This window comes from Anser anser, assembly GCF_964211835.1.
Source record: "Anser anser genome assembly, chromosome: 1".
Classification (NCBI taxonomy): domain Eukaryota; kingdom Metazoa; phylum Chordata; class Aves; order Anseriformes; family Anatidae; genus Anser; species Anser anser.
Window position 1 is genome coordinate 127,302,289 of NC_139720.1, and position 20,060 is coordinate 127,322,348.

At 39.6% G+C, this 20,060-nt stretch overlaps 1 protein-coding gene across 11 annotated transcripts in view; it reads right to left on the reverse strand.

Annotated features, from left to right (window-relative positions):
- The window catches only part of CNKSR2 (connector enhancer of kinase suppressor of Ras 2), a 224,254-nt gene that overhangs the window by 36,173 nt on the left and 168,021 nt on the right, over window positions 1–20,060 (reverse strand). For all 11 annotated transcript variants that reach the window (XM_083826294.1, XM_083826291.1, XM_083826293.1 and 8 more), the window contains 3 exons: window positions 15,009–15,076; window positions 9,526–9,626; window positions 7,845–8,385 (listed from right to left, as the gene is read on the reverse strand). In XM_083826294.1, coding sequence (XP_083682420.1) covers window positions 7,845–8,385; window positions 9,526–9,626; window positions 15,009–15,076 — 710 coding nt within the window. The remainder of the gene's footprint in view (window positions 1–7,844; window positions 8,386–9,525; window positions 9,627–15,008; window positions 15,077–20,060) is intronic.

Here is a 20,060-nt window from a genome sequence, read left to right on the forward strand (position 1 = left end):
TGTAAATAAGACTTGCAGAGCTCACTTACAGTTTCACCAGAGCCTACAAAGGGGCCAAGATTTTAGCCTACATATGCTGCCTTCTTTCAGTGGAAAGGTTTTGGAAACAAGTAAGTAGATATTAAGAAGCCAAAACACAAGGATCTAGTGCCATTTTAGTAGTCCAAGAATATTTGAGGAAGTTGCATAGGGCTGGCAGGTAGGACACAAGATCTTCATGAGATCTGGGACACTCTGAAGCAGCAGCTGGAGGCTAAAAGTAAAGGAAGTCAGCCAAATACTAGGCTGAGGCCCTAGCAAAATTCATGAAAAATTGCCCCGCAACATTTATTTCATAGGCTTCCAAGACAATCTTCTTTTAGCTTCGTTTAACTCCACGAACCCAGAACTCTTTTAAAAATAGATTTAAGCAAACAAAACTGCTTTGTAACATTTTTTCCCTAGTCTCCTTTCCAACAACAACAAAAAAAAATCTAGTAAAATGCTGACTGCTTGCACTGAGAATCCCATCCCTGCAGGTTTTAATATCTCATCTTGCTTCCCACGACTGACAGTAATTAAACAAGAAAGCATGTTTACATGGTGACACTACAGAAGTTCAGCATGCTAATAGTTTAATAAAACTACATCCCTCCTATGTTCTCTGAGGCACTAATGACTCAGGTCCTTCCCTGCCTATGTTTAATAGTTACCTTGAAAGAACCTGAGAGCCACAGTCAGCAGATGGTAACACCTGGCAATGAAACAAATATAATCCAAAAAGACTGCAGCCCTCCTCTGTTCTCCCAGTCCTACCAATACTGTGTCATGTTCTTTTGACTTAATAGTCATAGAGCATAGAAAAAGTTTCATTTTCTTCCAGCTTGGAGAAAAGCACTTTAAAATTATTCATTTCAAAAGAACATTTTGCACACAGTATCTGGCTAAATTGTTTCATTATAGGTATATGTTTCCTTTGCATTTCAAAACTTCGGGGTTGGGCCAAGTATCTCATGCATTTCAGAGAGGAACTATCACAATTCAACAAAAATCCCAGTGAAAAAGTGGCTTCCTCATGTTTTCTGCAGTGGTCAAATCTGAGTGTGTCTTTAGCCCAGTTTTCAGAGAGCTTGCAATAAGATTTATGTAAATAATTAAATATTATATATTTTTTTCAGGTTTTAAATGAATGTAGGTATCAAATTTAGGATAGGAAAGCCTTCTTTTTAATGGGAATCTACATGGTAATTTTTCCATTTTTTCCTTTTTCAGTTTTTCCTTTTCATACACAAAATAGTTTCAAAAAAGCTACATATCCTCATTTAAGAAATGTGAGTATCTTATGTTTTTTAAAATGAAAGCACATTTGTAAGTGGGGAGAGTATCTACAAGCAGAAAAAAAAATAAAAGTTTTTTTTTATATTGCTATTGAGAAAAATTTAGGAAACTCTCACATACCCTTCTGCATGGCAAGCAGGGAGTCCTAGAGGGTTTGGACTGCCTTCCCTGTACAGCACGTGAAGTGTTCTGCCACTTATGGGCTGTCTTTTTGCAAGGAAAGCCTGAGACAGGGCAGAGGCAGTGATGGAGTTTGTTTATCCCAAGAAACAGAAAAATTAAAGGCAAACCAGAGATTAGTTAAATGACACCTAATAAGAGAATCAGTGCAGAACATGGGGGAAAAAAAAGGCAGAAATATATCATCAAGTCCATATGTCTGCTCCATGACCTAACCTGAAGGTGCCTCTGGTAGCATGGCTCCACTGACAGCTACCAGCTTAGTAATGCAGCTGAGGATACTCTGTAAGAAAAGTACACTAAAAGAAGGGTCATTTAAGAAATTCTCATCTCTATTTCTTTTGCTTGTAAAAAGACCATTTAATCCACATCTCGGGAAAAAACAGATGACCTTTGTTGGCAATGACACCCCACCCAAAGCTATTAAAACCAAAATAAAAGTAGGAAAGCACCTTATAAAATTTCTATTTTTGAATTTCACCTCTCCTTTGCATTTTTAGCAGCATGAGCAATGGAAATCAATTAAAATTTAAATGTGGCAACAGCATATTTGTGGGTAAAATGCATTCACATTTAAAATCACTAAGAGGCATAAAACTAAACTACTTTTATTTTTGTTGACAGCCCATATTGCTTTCTGAATTGCTACTCAGTAAATGATTCAATATTTGGCTTTCAAGTACCGCAGGCAATTTTTTCCCCTCCAATTGAAATTTAAAATCAGAATACAGAGATTTTATATCCCGTCATTTTTATTTAGAATACAAAAACACTTGCATAATAGAGTTTGTTTTGCTCGTGAGGATGGGAAAATCTTTTTTCTTTTTTTTTTTAAATAAATTTTAAATTTTGAATTAAAGAAGAGGTGCAGGAAATATGAAGCCTAGTCCCAGTAATTGTCTATCCTTGCTGGTCTTCATAATAGTGTAAAACATATTTTTATACATACAGCTGAACACAGACACTTATATAGCACCTAGAAAATGATCAAGCAGCTCTTATATGGGCTGAAAATTTTTCCAAATATGAACTTGCTTCTGGATGCTTATAGGAATTCCTATTCAGATAAACATGGATCTTAAAATTTCACAATGATAAAAGCTTTAGCTTGAGATATAAGCTAGATTATCAATGATGCTGTTTCCCCACCTATGAATTTTCAAATACAACAGTTCTCTCATGTTTCACTGGACCCTATGACGAATGAAACACCAAAAGGTCTAGTTAGAAGTAAGAAAAAAGTATGTACAGAAGATGCAGGCTTTTCCTCCAAACATTTTGTGTGTTTGCTTTGGAAATCAGGTCAGGCAATATGTCAATGTCAGCCGCCGTCTTGTCCTGCTTCTCCTCTTTCCTTCCTCCCTGAAACAGCAGGCCACTGACGAAAATTTCTTCTGGAGACACAAACTACCTGTACCAAAGCACCGCTGGCTTGCCATCTACAGTATAAGCCAACAAGCATAAGGTTGTATTTTTTAAGATAACTTGAATTTTTCACCAGGATCATTCTGAGTGACCAGCACAGCTACCGGCTGGGCACCTGACGCTGGTAGGCCTCAGCGGGGAGGGGCCCAAATGCACAGGTGGGTGCCACAGAACGGCTCACGATGGAATTACGAATTAAAAGCCAGGTTGTGAACACAAGGCTCAGAAAAGAAAAAACCAGCCTTTTCATCACTCTGTTTCAGTGCCTGAGTATGCACAGGCTGTGCCACCCAAAAGGATGCTGAGCAGAAAAAAAAAACCACTCAACAACCCCTCCCCCTCCCTCCCCCCCACCCGAACAACCCAACCCTGGCAAATGCTTTGGTTTTTACATGATTGATGCTGGATGTATTAAGTTCGAATAACATCCTCCTTAGCGTCCCAGAGGGTGCTGTACTTTGTGTGATTCGTCAGCCTCATAAGGAGTATTTCTAATGTGAAACATGACCTGTCGTTTCTCATAGCTCTGCTTATTTAAGGCGCTAGCAGGTGTGCACACCTTTGCTAACCTGAGAGGAAAATCTTAACGGCCTCTCCCTTGCCTCCTGGTGCAGATAAAACTAACTAGGTGGTCAGATGACAGGACACTACTAATCCTCTCTCTCAAATGGAAAGAGGCTGTCAGAAAAGCAAACCATCTTATTAATTTGAGACACACATCACCATCAGCTCCAGTGTGCACAACCCAGGCTTTGTGCATTATTCATCCTAACTCCCACATTTCACTGCTGCTTAAACCCTGCCAAAGTTAAAAGATACCCTATCCAAAAGGCAGAGGAGCAAAACCGAGAAGTGTTACATTGTGTACTACTTCACAATGTAGTATTTAATTATTGAACATCGATCTTTCTGAGATGGCATTTCTATTGCACAGTACAGTCCTCTTTTTAAAAGAGGCAAGCCTCCCTGTACCTGTACGTCAGAATTTGAAATACCTGACCTTATTCAGAGCATATTTTTACTAGTACAAACTCCTCCTTGAAGGAGTCAAGGATGACACCTAGGATGTCCCACAGATGTACCTTCTTGGGCACAGCGTGCAAAACTGCGCGTGTTGCCAGTGAAGAGAGCCCTTAAAACCATCTGTGCTATTTTGCGAAAGCACTGCCACCTTGAATGTCATTCTGCAACTGGTGGCTGGTGTGGGTGACACTACTTTCAGTGTCTTTTACTGCTCCCTCGCTGGTGGTAGTGCAGGGACTCCCACTGACACTATTGCTCTCCACACACTGTTTCAGGAGTAAGCACAAAAGGTGCAGGTTTCTCTGCAAGTAAGTCAGTGGGGTCCACTCCAGTTACACTCTGCAGAGAACTAGTACCTGCTTCTCTTAAATGCTGACCCTGGAGTCGTTCCTGTTCCTTTCCCACAGACCAAAGAAGCCAATGAAAATGAAAAAAACAACCACCAAAAAATACTTTGAAGTAATAACTGTCTGCCAAGAAGATCCTAGGTTCTCTTTGATGTTAAATGGTGAACTATGTCAAAACACAGTGAGCGTGGACAACAGGAAGGCCCAAGGGGAAGGGGGTGGCAGTGACGCTCATGACACACAGCTCTCTCATTCTGCTACCTCCAACTAGCAGAAAACACATCTGAAAAGGCACATGTCCTTCACAACTGAATCACTGACACACAACGCGCTGTGCCATGCCACTCCCACGCTCTTTGTGTGTGGCTACTTCACAGCATCATGGCAAGAAGGGATGCTTGGTGCCACAGCTCTGGATGTTGTTTGCTGTTTTCATAACCTCAGGAGCAAACACGAGTCACAGACAAACACAAATACCTCTCAAGAGAATCCTCTTCCATTAAAAAGCAAGAGACCGACCGTTACAGGACAGTGTCAATACGAAACATCTAAATGATTTACACAAAAGTCATCCAATTAGGGAAATAAAATAATCAAAAGTTAGCCGTGCAGTGTTAATGTGATATAATGAGACGAAAAGAAGCAACCGAACACACAACAAAATTAGGTCCTAATGGATAAAGATAGGAAAGGACAACCCATATTTTTATTTTACCATGAGATATCTAGGCATTACAGGAGAACTGATACACAGAACTATTTGCAGTGTCAGGAAATTCTTGCAATATCTATTTCAGGCATAGAGTAGTGATTAACGGAGAGCAGATTCTTAGTTGCTGCAAATCAGTGTAGCCATTGTAGAAAGTCAACAGAACTATGTAAATTATAGCAGCTGAGGATAGCATCTGAAATAAAGCATAGAGCTCCTCATTTGTGGCGTGGCTATTTCAAAACATTTCCACAAAAGAAGTTGGAAGAAACAGGACTGCATTTCACGACTTGATTTGAACTCAGGAGGCTTTAAAATTGAGAACATAAAAACAAAAAGCTGAAAAAACAAACTTTTGGCAATGAAATTTGACTTGTACAGCCACAAGCGTGAAGGAGCTGTATTCCTCGTCCCGCACAAACAGCAGTAGGAATGATCAAGCTTTGAACCACATACATGTACACACGGGAACACACAGAATCATCCAAGAGTATAGAACTATGTCAGGATCACAAATGCGTAAGGCAGATAAATGCATTTAGAAGGTTCATCTGATACCACTGCAGGGGAGGCTCAAGGAGAAGTTAGAATCTCTCTCAAAGGGGGAGGATCCCCCCTCTCCCTCCAGCTGCAAGCTTTTATGTTCCCAGATCAACGGAGCTGCAGAGGCAATGAGGTAGCAGACACACGGGCACCCATCCTGACAGCAGGGTTACAAGCAATTCTCGTTCCTCTCTGCTCAGAAATTGGGATTTTGTGACTGAGAACAACCCTTGCACGCAATCCCTTCTGCCTTTTCCCTTTCTTTTCTTTTTTTTTTTTTTTTTTTTTTTACTGGTAACCAAGCTGGAAAAAGCCAGTGTTGCAAACAGAACACTGCAGCCATAGCAACAAGCAATTCAGCACTTAAACTTTTCAACAGACTAAACAGAATTTTCTTTCTGTTTGTATAATTTCATGGTCAATAATTCACCATGAACACTTTACGTGTCTAGCTGGTCATTAATGTCTCAAAAACAATCTCCCATTAATGCTTCAACCAAGAAAACCTCCTCACCTAAAGAAAAATAGAAGTATGTGTATAAAGGCAGACCACTTGAAAATTAAACTTTTTTCTCCCTTTTTGCAAATTGGTATGTAAAGGTGGAGAAGAGCCCAAGTTCTGGCTTGTTATTCCAAGCAATAGCCCTTAATTTGGATTGTACACCATAAAGTGTTACCAGGAACCCTAAAGGCCTTAAAACTGTTGTTTAAAACAACTAACATCTTAGGCCCTCCAACAGGATCCCTCTGTAATGCCCGAACAGCCCAGATACTCCACTGGGAAGTCTCCTTGCTACTTTTGCTCCAGTGACTGAGAACATTTTTTTTTTTATATTGTTTTATAGCTATCAGTAAAAACCCATTTGAAAATCAAAATTGAAGGCTAAAAATAGGATAACACATTCTTCCCAGCTGATGAAACTTAACTCTGTTAATTAAAGAGCTTCATTTCGCAGTCAGTAAGAGTCTAATATTACCCTAATGAATGTATGAGCTTTTTGGCAAGTGCCATGCATGAATGCAACTCAAATCATGCCTTTTCTCCTTTTAATGGCATCAGATGTAGTATCTGCAAAGGAAATCACTGTTTTATCAAAGGCAAGAATTTGAGAAGTCTAGAACCTATTGACAAAAACATAAGGAAAATGCAAAACTCTTGATCTCTCCCATGTAGACTAAATAACGTCCGTATGAATTTTAATGCTCAACAAATGTACTAACTTTAAAGAATTAATTTATGCAGGTAGTTAATTATCCAAAGCTTTCACTACCCTTTCCTATCTCTCTACCATTTTTATACTTCTTTACTGTAGTGGAAAAAAAAATAAAAAGATTTTGAAGGAACCAAATAGCACAAACCCTTTGAGAGTTTCAGGACCATCCTGCCTTCCTTGCCACTCCAGGCAACTTAATCATAGAATAACCCCACGATTCATGGATGCAGGCTTTGTTGACAGACCCGACAACTTGGGCATGAACTGAACTTTGCTTAGCAACACATGCTGAGAAGCTCCATAAATGACAGTGAAGGACAGAGCATGAAACAGACACAGAAAATGTTTTTACACATTCAAGAGGAGCAGGGACCATCCTCATTCCCTGTTTATTTGGATTACCTTTGACAAGTAGCACTAATATCTATGGAGTTAATGTGCCATGTAAGAGACAGTTACACAGGGTTATGTTGTTTTTTAAACCCCGCTGGTCACATACTTGTCTCTAATACTTTTATAATTTGTTTTGAAATATTTTTTGAACTTCTGTCACTATAAATCACAAGTTAAGGAACAGGGGAAAACACACTCTCTTTTTCAACTTCTTTCAGGTTCTGGGCTGTCCTGTGACCTGTCTGCCTAGATACTACACAGTGACAGCCGGACCCTGCACTCCAGGATTTACTGAGTGTTTCTAAAATCCAGACGGGGGCTGGCTGGAAACTTTACTGAGTATGTTCTGACACGTACACGTGTCAGTGGGGGACAATACTGTGCAAGTGGAAGGGGGAAGAAAGGATGGAAGAAAAATCCACTTACAACTAGGAATTACTAGTAGGACAAAGCTGGTGACCAGCCAATGGGGAAGTGTCTGGTGATCATGACAGATCATGCAGCACTCTGGCAGCTTACTAGGCCTTAAAACATAAGGCTGATTAAAGAGGTGTGAAACAGAGGACCTGGTGAAATATGGGGGATGTTGGAAGACTGTTCTTTTTATCTTTTATTAATAGTTGAAAGGAAAAAACAACTTCTACATCACACGAACAGGACTGTCGAAAAGCCACAGAAATATCCCATACTTACTTTTATCTTCCTGGTTTTCTTCTGCTGCTTTGCCCTCTTCTTCCTCCTCCTCCTCCTCCACCTCCTTCTGCTGCGCTTCTTCGTGGTGATCAGCGGCACCAACCGAAAGGCTCTGGCAGCAGTGGTTGAAGCCGCTATCCCGAGGCAGAGTGAAACTTCGGGGCTTCCCCCCGTTGCCGTTCAGCACTTGCATCCGCTCACCCTCCACGAGCGGGAAGGGGCCGTAGTGGTCTTGCAGGTGGCACTTCTGGGTGGGCAAGGTGGACTGCCGCCGGTGCTCGGGGGAGACCACGGCCGCCTCGGAGAACACCGAGTCCTCCAGTGGCAGCGTCTGCAGGTAGTGGAGTCCCGAGCTCGTCAGCGGCGTCTCTATGAGGTCCTGCCAGGAGCGCCGCTGGCTCGCCGTCTTGCGCACCGGCGAGTCGGTGGCGCTCCCCGCCGCCTCCGGGCGGAACTCCTCATGCGACGACTGCGACTGGGAGGTCTCCGTGGAGGACAGCCGGCTGTGCTTGGGCTCCACGTAAGGGCTTGCGCAGCTCATCTGCAAGGTCAGCAACGGAGCAACCTTCAGATCAGTGTAGACCAAGACATACCACTGGTAATAACCACGTACTTTTCACTGTTACCGATGGCACCAAGTTTGGTACCGAAGGCACCAAACCTATTCCCACACTGCTGCTGATACTTATTCCTACAAAATGTCCCTTAATCAATAAAAGAAGCCAACGCAATGATTTGCAGAAAACTTTGTACAATATGGCTCTGTGGAAGACATAGGACAGAGATGCCCGGCCCATTAATACTACCTTAAAAATCCCATCCAAATGCCTACTGTCATTTTATCTTGCTAAAAATTTCTTTGTAATCGTCTTTGCAGAGCTTCAGTTGGTTTCAAAGGTCTATGGTTTTAGAAAATAACGTATGGCATTCAAATTAAACCTCAAGAACACTATCTTTGCCCAGACCCCCAATTTCTCAACCAAAAATTTTGCATTTTTAAAAATATATTCAAGTAAGATGCTTTAGTTAACAGTCTGAATATATAGACAAGAAAATCAAAATTCTCTCTGGAGAATAAATGAGAAGTCTATCCGCTAGTTTTATACCAACAACTGCTTAAAGAAAATAAAAATCAAATCTCCTTTGTTCTGATTTATAGAGAAGCCTACTTTTTCACAGACAATAGAACAACCAATATCACTGTTGGCTATATAAAAGAACATTTTTATGTTGGAATTTCTCTGGAAATTCAAGTGTAATTTGTTACAGTAAATCTTTACAGCAAAATTGTTGTACCTTAATAATCTCTGTTGTTACTGAAGTATTACATTTTGTCAAAGACGAAGATAAGGGGGAGGTGAGGGATTGCATGGCTGAGTAGGGATCTATCATGAATTAAGAAGAGGAAGAAAGAATTCTGTAACTTAATCCATTTTTGTACATGAGTGGGATTATAAATGTATTCTCTACACACCAGTGGAAATAGCAATGATGGTTGTTGAAGCTAACATGCTCATACATGCTCATACTTTAAGCTCATACTTTAAAAATACCTTAAGTCAAGTACTGGCTCCAAAAATATACTGAAGATTGCCCTCATATGTGCATGCACGTGCTTCTAAACAGAAGAGTAGGTGAAAGTGACTTTACGTAGTCATTCCTGATTAGGCAGGTGACTTACCGAAGGAGGCCGTGGGTATGTGTCGTACGGGGGTGGGGGGCTGTCTTGTTTGGGTGTCGATGGAGTGTCAGCTTCCTCCTTATCACTCTCACTCCAGTAATCTACAAGTTACATACATATCAGATCAAAAACTTCCAACATATTTTGATATGTTTGTATATCACAGACTTGTTTTCACAACAGCAAATAGAAATTCCATCCTAGGAAATTCTGGAAGTTATATACGAGTTGAATGTCGGCAATCTAAATGATAGCTGCTGTAATTTGGAAATGTTTTAGCGTAAAGAGGGAAAATAAAATAAAATAAAAAAAGCAAACATTATGAGGTATATTAAACCTAACTGCAAAGATATTAAACAATAACCCCACACATTTAATCTTGTACACACCTTATAAATACTACATGCATAGATAGTACCCAATGCAATAATGATCATATTTTCAAATTTTTAGAAAATCATCAAAATAATTATGATTGTACATATATTGGCTGGAACATATACATATATTGGCTGGAAATTAATAAAAGTATTTTTTCTTTTTTTTTGAACAGAAAAGATGAAAAATGTAACTTGCAAAAGTCTTGTTGACTGCAAATAACGTTAACAAATGTAATTGACACCAACTGGCATATCAAACACATAGTGGTTATTGCACATGTGAATAATCAAAGTTATTTTTCTACCTTTTTTTCTCAATTTTATCCTACAAGTTACCCAAACTTTTCAATTACATTTCTAATAACAAACAGATGTTATAAAATAATAATAGATAATAGAAGATAAGGCAGAAAAATTTAGATCACATCTTCTTTATAAAACAGTTGCTTGCTGTCCTGTTACCCAAGCATGAACATAAAGGTGATTTGCTAAGGAAGAATATGACAATTATATTTAAGCATAGAATTCCAAAAGGTGGATAAAAGAGAGAAAGTACAAAGGACACAGGGACTGTGGTGTAAAAAATCATGTAAAAATGAGATTTTACTTTGTCATGATATCAAGTCTTAGCCATGCCAATTTCATATTCATATTATTAGTTTGATCAAAGGGGAAAACACATGGAAGAATGTATCATGTGGTATTTCTTATTTATTCTGGTGCAAATATTTTTGAAGCACAACAGCATGCAATTAAACAGACACCAGACCTTAATATTCCTTTCAAAAGAAAACAACTTAACTGCTCACCCAGCTCCAGATGGACAACCTTAATATTTCTATATATTGTAAGACTGATGCAAACATTCATGTTGTCACTTTGTTTCTGACTGTATTACCTTCTGGTATTTGGGTAAGCCACTGTATAACTGCACAAGTGTAGTTCATACCATTCACAGACTAACCACAGGCAATCTCCACTTCACATACGTGAAGTTCGTGTTCAATGAACTGGGTGATTTACTATTCTGTCTTTAATAGATGAGGAGAAAAAGATTAATTGTTGCTTCATAAACTATCTAAACAACAAAGAGGTTGAAATTTTCCAAGTTTGTACAGCATATAATTTGGCTTTAATTATTTTTGTTACCATTATGATTATTGTATTGCACAATGAAAAATCTACTGTAGCTAATATTATACAATATATAAAACAAAAATTACTGATCTCAAGATGACAGTGTCTTGGAATAGTCTACCCTAAAATTCTGTATCTTCTCAGACTGTGGTAGCTGGGGACAGGCAGCCATATTTATCTGTTTATTTTTTTACAAGCAATAATAACTCTTTTATTACTTTCGGTCTCTTGAATTGCTTCCTGCAAGCTTTGAGCTGAAAGGTTCTCCTCAAACAGTATAATAAATAAATAGTATAAATATATTTTTTTCCATGACGATGGAATAAAAAATTCCAAACACTGTCTCTGGAAATCTCCAAGTAATTCAATTTTGGTGAATAAAATACTAAATAAGAGAAAACTGTCATTTAAGTCATTCTCAGTTTTGAGAAAACTTGTTTCCGGCAGCTCAAAAAACCTGAAAATATTGGCATATAAGTATGTTTGTTCCTATTGTAGCAAAGCCTAATGGAGCTACTTCTGGTGAGAAACCTGTCAGAACTGTATCACTCACTGTGATTTTTGTAGGCTTAGAGCTCAACTATTTATTCTGGAATTAAATCTATCATTCTCAGTGCAGGTTTTGATCTTGTCTAGAAATACAAAAAAGTTCTTCCTGTCAAATCCACATACAATAAAACACTATATGATTATGCTTTCGTGCACCTTACCTCAGATAGGAAATTCTGTTGGCAACCTACTGTGATTGTCTAAAAAAATTCTGCAGTTCCAGGGGTCAACTTTCAGGTGAAATGAACGAAAGCAGCCTCCCATCAGTTTTTAAAAATGTTCTGCTTTTGGCAACTGAGACATTATAATCTATCTAAAATGTGTGTGATGCTATCGAACAGTTGCCATATTTCTCTCTGCAGATTTTGTCCAATTCAGTTACAGATGAGCTCAAAGCACCAGGCATATGTTGAAAGCTTTCTGAATGAGCAAGAGACTGCATGTATTATATATAAGCTAACACTGGCCAGCCATTTGCCAGTTAAATGTTTTCTACTTAGATAAGCAAGTATTTCTGTGATTTTCTGTGACTGGAAGGTATATAATATCTCCATCCAAGAAAGTCCCTTGCCATATTGCTAGCATTCATTGTATTTAATATGGAAAGTTGATGGTATTTTTATAAAACCGTTCTGTACAGAATGTGACATTTTCTTCAGCAATACACCCACAGTTTGGTGATTCGTGCATCTCTGAAGCACTTGAAATATATTTATGCACTTTAGATTCAGAACTGTTCAGCTCTTAATTGAAACAGGTTTGACAACTACTGTTGAATTGTTTCAGAGGTATTATAAAGCTTTCCTGCAAGGGGCTGAACTGAACAGAAATAAAAGACCTTTTGTAAAATCAAATATGTAGATGACAATTGGTACGGTAAATGAATATAGAAAATTTCAGCTTCACAATTTTTATAATATCAAAAATGCTTGAAGTGATGGAGAGATTTTACTTTGCTAACTTGATGCCTCTGCTAATTAGGGGCACTACTCAGCTGTTTAACAGCCCTTGTACTGGGAGCCAAGGGTAATCACCAGAGGCATAAAAACACTGTACTGCAGCGAGTGGCGAACGTGATACCCTCACTAAACACATATATGCAACACAGAGGATATAGCTTTCCCTACCTCCATATGATAAATCAATTTGAGTAAATGGCATTAGGGTGGTAATAAAGAGCTCCCTTAGTGCCTGGGATATAATTTCAGTGGTGAGTGGGGTCTCACTGATGATCTTCAATAGGGAGCCATTTTAATAATAGGCAACAGGAGGCCTGAATGCACATGATCTCATGTCTAAGAACAGGATCATCTACCCTTTTATTATTCAGTGATTGCTTGGTAGGAAAAATATTTTTTCGAAATCTATCTGGATTTCTAAAGGTGCATCATGTCTGCAATTGTGCACTTGTACGTACAGTGTTAGCGTAACAGTTCTAACACCTTTTCCTTTACCATCCCACATTATTGTAATTTCAGTGCCAACCTGCTGTCAATAAAAGCTTCCATTTGGCTTTGGATGCTAACATGGAGGATTTCCGTGAAGACTCCAAGATTAAGAGCTTGTTTACAGCCTCTTCAGGTAGTGATGGATGGTATACAGGTCCCTCCAACCTGGTTACTGCAATACAGCCTGGGAAATACAGACTCGCAAACTGATTTTGAAGTTTGGTGAGGCATTGAGAACATGCCTGGAGATACAGAGAGCATGGTGTGAATGGACTGTGTGAATGCAGAGGGCCTGGTACTATGAATTACATGATGTGCAAGGACCATATGGGATGAAGCCAGGTGGGCAACACTCCCGGGATAAGCAGCTGCACTTACTGGAAGGTAAAATTAGAAACGAGGCAATAGCAGGTACAACCTAGTTATCTGAGAGAAAGACAGAACACCCACAAACCTTCCCACCCATGCTATTACCATCAAATTACAGCTGTATGCTGTAAGCCAGTGCTCTTCAACAGCAGGCTGATCTCTCTAGGGTGCTCTGTGGTGAGACAGTCAGGGTATGAATCAACGCAGACATCATTTTATGATGCTGTCTGTTAGTCTTCAGCCATTATAGAATATTGTACTCTCACGATGTTTCCACCTGGCTGCCAAAGCCACACTTGCTTCTCATCAGGGAAAGGATTTTTTTTGCAGTGTCTCCCAGGAAAGGGGCACCACAGCAATGCATTGCAGACACAGACATACAGATCACAAACATCTTCCTCCTCGCTATATCAGACCAGATGGACATGGCTAAGGCTGCTGTCACATAGGTTGGTACAGAGCCAGGACTTTGAGTGGTGTGGAGGACACTATGTGGCTAATTTTGAAGCCCAGTGATAGTCTTTTGAATACAAAATCTCCCTGAAAAATGGCTAAAAATACAGTTTTCATAAATAAAATATTACATGAAATACATTGCTGCTGCAGCTCTGAGCTGTAAGCTTTTTGGGACAAAAGTCAGAACTTCACTGATGAAGGGGGAGAAGCCACAGAATTATAAAGTGATGTTCTGACTCAACAGGCAGCAGGCAGACAGTTATATGGATAAACTCTGGATCATCACGACCACTGCAATTTTCTGGTATTTGCTGCCAGGTACATCTGTAAACTAGAGTATGGATTCACAAGCCAACTGCTTGCCAGACCAGTCAGCCGGATAGGAACACTTCTGTTGATCCATGTCACTGGCAGTTTGAGGGAACAACCTGCCCAATGCAAGGGAGGACTGACCCTTTCTTTTACTTATCTGCAAACAGAATTTCTACTGCAGCAAACCAAAGCAAAGTGACTTATTGTTTTGTCTGTGCTGCTTTTATAAATGTATGAAATACCAGACATAAAAAATATTCATAAAATGATGTAAACGTACGACTCCAAATGAAAGGCTTCATCACTGAAACGGCCAACAAGGCTCAAGTACACACCTCAAAACAGCAAAACCAGCAGAAATTATAAAACATTAAATGGCCTTAAAATTATAGTTTTTTAAGGGGAATCCAGTTACGTCAGCAGGCTTTAGAGGAATGGTTTTGTTCCTGAGACCTATTTCATGCATTCCTCCTCCCTGTGAATTAAAACACCAAATGCAATATTTTAAATTATTTTTTAGTTTGCAGATTCTTAAACTTATTTTAATGGAGAACAAAGACTCCTTAGTACCACATACCTGAGATTACTGGCAGAAAATGTGCTGCTTTTAGCTACCTTCAGTGGCTTTCTCAGAAATAATCCAAGGGTATGTGGACCAGAAGAAACTAATCAAAAACCCTGAGAAAGAAGCAGTTCTCTAAAGCAACAACAGGGATGCTTATATGTGAATTGCTTTCAGATGATGAGAATGAGGCCTGATACACAGTTGGGAAAAAAGAACAGATGAACTTATTATAGGAGCTGACAGAAGAAACCAAAATAATAACATTACCTTGCTCTTGTTTGATCCTCTCCCTTTCTGCATAGCCAGCAGCAAGCATGTTAATTCTGTTTAGCCATCTGAAATAATATTAAAAAAGCAGTGATACCGATCCAGCATGTTAATTTTTAGTGTATTTCTACAAAAAAACAAAGGTATGAGCATCTGACAGAGATTCAAGACAATGTTATTTTTCATATTAAACAGCTGTTTTCTTTGATACTCTTATTCAGGGAGCCTCCAAAGATCTATAATTTTGCTGTTGAACAAATTGTTTTCGCAGCAAAGATCTTGTTTCAAATGGAAAACCATGTATGATGTCAAACATCTGTAAAATAAAGGATTTGGAGATAATCAAAGGGCTATTAAGTCTGCTGTTCACAGATATGCCATCACACCAATACTTCTGCTGTTCTGATTTCTTGAGAATAAACACCATTTTTCAGAGATTTAAGCAATATTTTAAGGCCTGATTTGGCAACTTAGTGGAGGAACAGAGCAGAAACCACCAGTCAAAAGAACAGGTTCACTCCTAAACAAACAGTGAGGTTTAATTATGCCATTATGTGTTTTAGGGCTTACCTACAGTGCCAAATACAAAGAGGAGGTGGCACATCAGAATTCGCCTTTGTGTTTGTGTCAGGGAAGCAGAGGGAAAAAAGACAGTTGCCTCAATGCAATTCATACGTAAGGCTTTCACCTCAACTTAGACTTGAAAAAATGCTTCCATAAGCTTCATGTATTGAAAATAAACTATTGCTATTCTCTTCTAGCAGGACTGTCATTGAAAAGCATACATTTGACTGCCTGTAGCAACGCTGATTCAGCCTGCCCTCTTCCCCCAAAAGGCTCTCAGTGTATTCATTATCCAAATAGCCTAAATCAGTTCCTCCATCAATGATGCTTTAAACGACCATGACAGCCTCCTATGGTAGTCCATTCCATGTTAAACCTGGAATTACTTACACACGTCATCCTGACTACAGGATGACGGACCTGGTTTGCCAAGCCAGTCAGTGGCTTGCAATTTTACTGCTAGTGCATACAGAAGGTCAGCTGGAGTCAGTTCTGCATTGCCTTCAGAAATGTGAAACTCCTGTTTCAGAAAACTGGCCTGATGGCTGTTATTTGCATATTGCAATATGGAAACAGCATGTAGTATTTTACCAGCAAGAGAGACCTTTGGTGAGATCTTTGCAATCAGTCCAGCATGCCAACCTTTAAGATACTTCAGTTCAGGATAAACAGACGTTAGATCATAAAATACAGTTGCTGTCCTTGAAATAACCTTCTGCTACTGCCCCTTACACAACCTGATCACGTGTTATCTGTAAATTACATTAATGGCCCATAAGTCATTGTACATTGGGAAGGATGCTAGAGATCTACTGAAGTGATTATAGCACACTGCATATTAACTTACAATCAAAGTTTCTGCCAGAAGAACAGGGGAGCTGAAGAAAAGACTTAAAATTTCTTTTTAGCAAGTGCCATACACTTTAAAAAATCACTGGCACACAGGGACAGAAATCCAACAAATCATGCTTCAGACAACTGTTGCACATCTTCACAGAAGAAAAAAGTCATCCCTCTCCAAAACTCTCTTTTAAGTTCACATTCCTGATATGTGAAGGCTTTCTTTAGGGAGTGAAGCTCACCTGTCTCGACAGTTCTGCCAGCCCAAATCAGAGGCACTGATGTGGGAACCTCACCCACACCACTCCAGCACTGTTATGCCCTGGGACCAGCAAAGGCCACAGACCTGTCCTTGTACAGAGGGCAAAGAGCATGACCAGGCAAGCACCTGCTCTGTTGTATGGCGTGGCAGACAGCAGAGGTGGGCTTTGCTGGCCTCTCACACAGTTTGGATCTCACATTCCCAGTTCAGCTCAGGGCTTAACACCACCCAGTGCAGTCGACATGAAACAACTGCCTACCATACCCCTTTGAGTAGGCCTGCTCACCACAAAATATTAAATGATACAACTATAAGGGTTCTCCATTTGGGAAACTTCATTCCATCCTAAACATGAGATAGCATTTTGTGTGCCTGAGAGTGAGGTAACCAATTAAATTATCAGTTAATTGTCAGTGGTTACAGCTATAGTAGATTATTCCAGAAAAAAAAAATATTTCCTGAAAAGTATAATCTAACAATAACCCAGGAACTGTATACCAGTCTAAAAGAGAGAAAACAGACTGACTTCATACCTATAGAAGGTATTTTGAGCAAGTTTGCTGATGACACCAAACTTGGAGGAGTTGTGGACTCGAATGAGGGTGGAAAGGCCTTGCAGAGGGATCTGGATAGGTTGGAGAGCTGGGCGATCACCAACTGCATGAAGTTCAATAAGAGCAAGTGCCGGGTCCTGCACCTGGGACGGGGAAACCCTGGCTGAACGTACAGACTGGGCGATGAGACGCTGGAGAGCAGCCTAGAAGAGAGGGATCTGGGGGTCGTGGTAGACAGCAAGTTGAATATGAGCCAGCAGTGTGCCCTGGCGGCCAGGAGGGCCAACCGTGTCCTGGGGTGCATCAAGCACGGCATCGCTAGTAGGTCAAGGGAGGTGATTGTCCCGCTCTACTCTGCGCTGGTGCGGCCTCACCTCGAGTACTGTGTGCAGTTCTGGGCACCACAGTATAAAAAGGACATTAAACTGTTGGAGAGTGTCCAGGGGAGGGCTACGAAGATGGTGAAAGGCCTGGAGGGGAAGACGTACGAGGAACGGCTGAGGTCACTGGGCCTGTTCAGCCTGGAGAAGAGGAGGCTGAGGGGAGACCTCATCACAGTCTACAACTTCCTCGTAAGGGGGTGTCGAGAGGCAGGAGACCTTTTCTCCATTAACACCAGTGACAGGACCCGCGGGAACGGGGTTAAGCTGAGGCAGGGGAAATTTAGGCTTGACATCAGGAGGGGGTTCTTCACAGAGAGGGTGGTTGCACACTGGAACAGGCTCCCCAGGGAAGTGGTCACTGCACCGAGCCTGTCTGAATTTAAGAAGAGATTGGACTGTGCACTTAGTCACATGGTCTGAACTTTTGGGTAGACCTGTGCGGTGTCAAGAGTTGGACTTGATGATCCTTAAGGGTCCCTTCCAACTCAGGATATTCTATGATTCTATGATTCTATGAATCACATTTAATGATTTTCTGTAGTTCATGGTTTATGTCATGGTTTGGAATATCACCTACAAGTGCCTGTGGGATGACTGACCAGGCACTGATCTGGTTGTAAACAGTTAATAACTATGTCTTTTGAGTGGTTTGCTAGTTCATAAATTAAAAGAATGGTATTGACTTCTGCATATTTTCTGGTATATGGCCACTAAAGCTTCATTAGATACAGCTAGAACATCTATGGTTAGACAATTAGTATTATTTTAATAAATCATGACTAGAGTTAGGTTCATTCAGGCTAGAGTATGAGAAATCCATCACACTGGGGTTATATCACAGGGAAATGCGACGATCTTTAGAAGAGTGGAGGAAGAATAAAACATTCTTTCATTCTTACTTTACACAACATAAGGGATGAAAGTATCAAGTGTACAGTTATAGAAGAACTCTTTACTATGAATATTAAAACCTATTTAAAAGTAATCTGCAAAGCCCTTGTACATGGGAAGATTTAAACCTGTCTTCCCTGTGGTGTGCTGTAATTTTTAGAGGGCAAAAGGCCAAGAAAATATTCCTTCCTTACTGCAAATGCAGCTTTAGTTTTCTTGTGAGAATTATACTATTGTTAACTATGACAATAATAGTTACAATAAGTAACACTGGTACTTGCAGCAGTCATCTAGGTTTTGCTTTTGTTTTCTTTTTCTTTTCAAGAATAGCGTATATATTTCTTGTCAGTATCTAATTAAAACAATTTTATGACTCACTCAGAACCAGATTAAAAATATATATCTTTCTATAGACTTACAACTCTTATAAAGAAGAATGCACAGTACTGGCACTCAAACAGAAGAGTAGGAAACATTTTTCTCTCTTATCTCAAACTCCAGGTAGGTGCAAAGCTTTTAGTCAACGCAGGGTGTCTAATTGTCCTTAACCATAAAGCTCAAGCATTAGGATGAACCTGCTATATAGCAATGGGAGTATGGATACCATATAGTGTCTGTAAGTAAACAGCTGCAGTTTAACCAGAATGAAGAGGCCCGTAGACGATGCTGGAAATATTTTAGAGGCCATCTTCACTGAAATCTTCTGGACACATTCCCACGTGCTACTAATACAAGATGATTTGTCATCTTTACTCTTAACTATAGAGCTACATTGAGGAAGAAATTATAAATTTCAATACTCTGCCTATACACAAAAAGATACAGAGGACAGTTCGGTTACAACAGGTTCAAGGAATTTCTCAGACAACCATTCTATGTGAAGCTACAGACTTCATTTTCCTGCATAGATTATATAGCTTATCATATTTGGAATAAAAAGGATCAATAAGAGTTTGCAAAGTATTTAAGCCAGCCAACACTGAAAAGGCTGCATTTGCCTTTGAACTGATGATTGGGATCTCTGAGGAAAAAACATATTTAGTCCATAAAGTAGCAGGTACAGTTAACAATCAAAATAAAGTTACACATAGCACCATTATGTAGAAATATGTGGACTGCCTTGTGCATCATAATATTTTCTTGGAATAGGAATAACAAGAAATTTCGAAGCAAGGTATTTCTATGAATATAAACCTGTATTAGCAAAATTGTACTTTGCATCAATGAAGGATATTCCATCCTTCTTCTCATCCAACGTAAATGTGTTGTATGGGTAGGAAGAATGCTTGTGCTGGTGTAACCATGCAAAGGAGAGGGATTTCAGATGCCACAACAATAAAGTTCAGTGAATACAGTTCTCCCAGCTTCTACCAACATAGCAGTGTGGCTCAGTCATAAAAGTAGTAAGAAAAATTGAATAGGAACAAAGTTACCTAAAACTAAAACACACGTTTTATGTGAGTATACACACCCCAAAAAAAACTTCATGTCCTGTATACAGTTTTTCTTTCCTTTTTTTTTTTATTATTATTTTTTTTTAACCAAGTTATTTTATTCA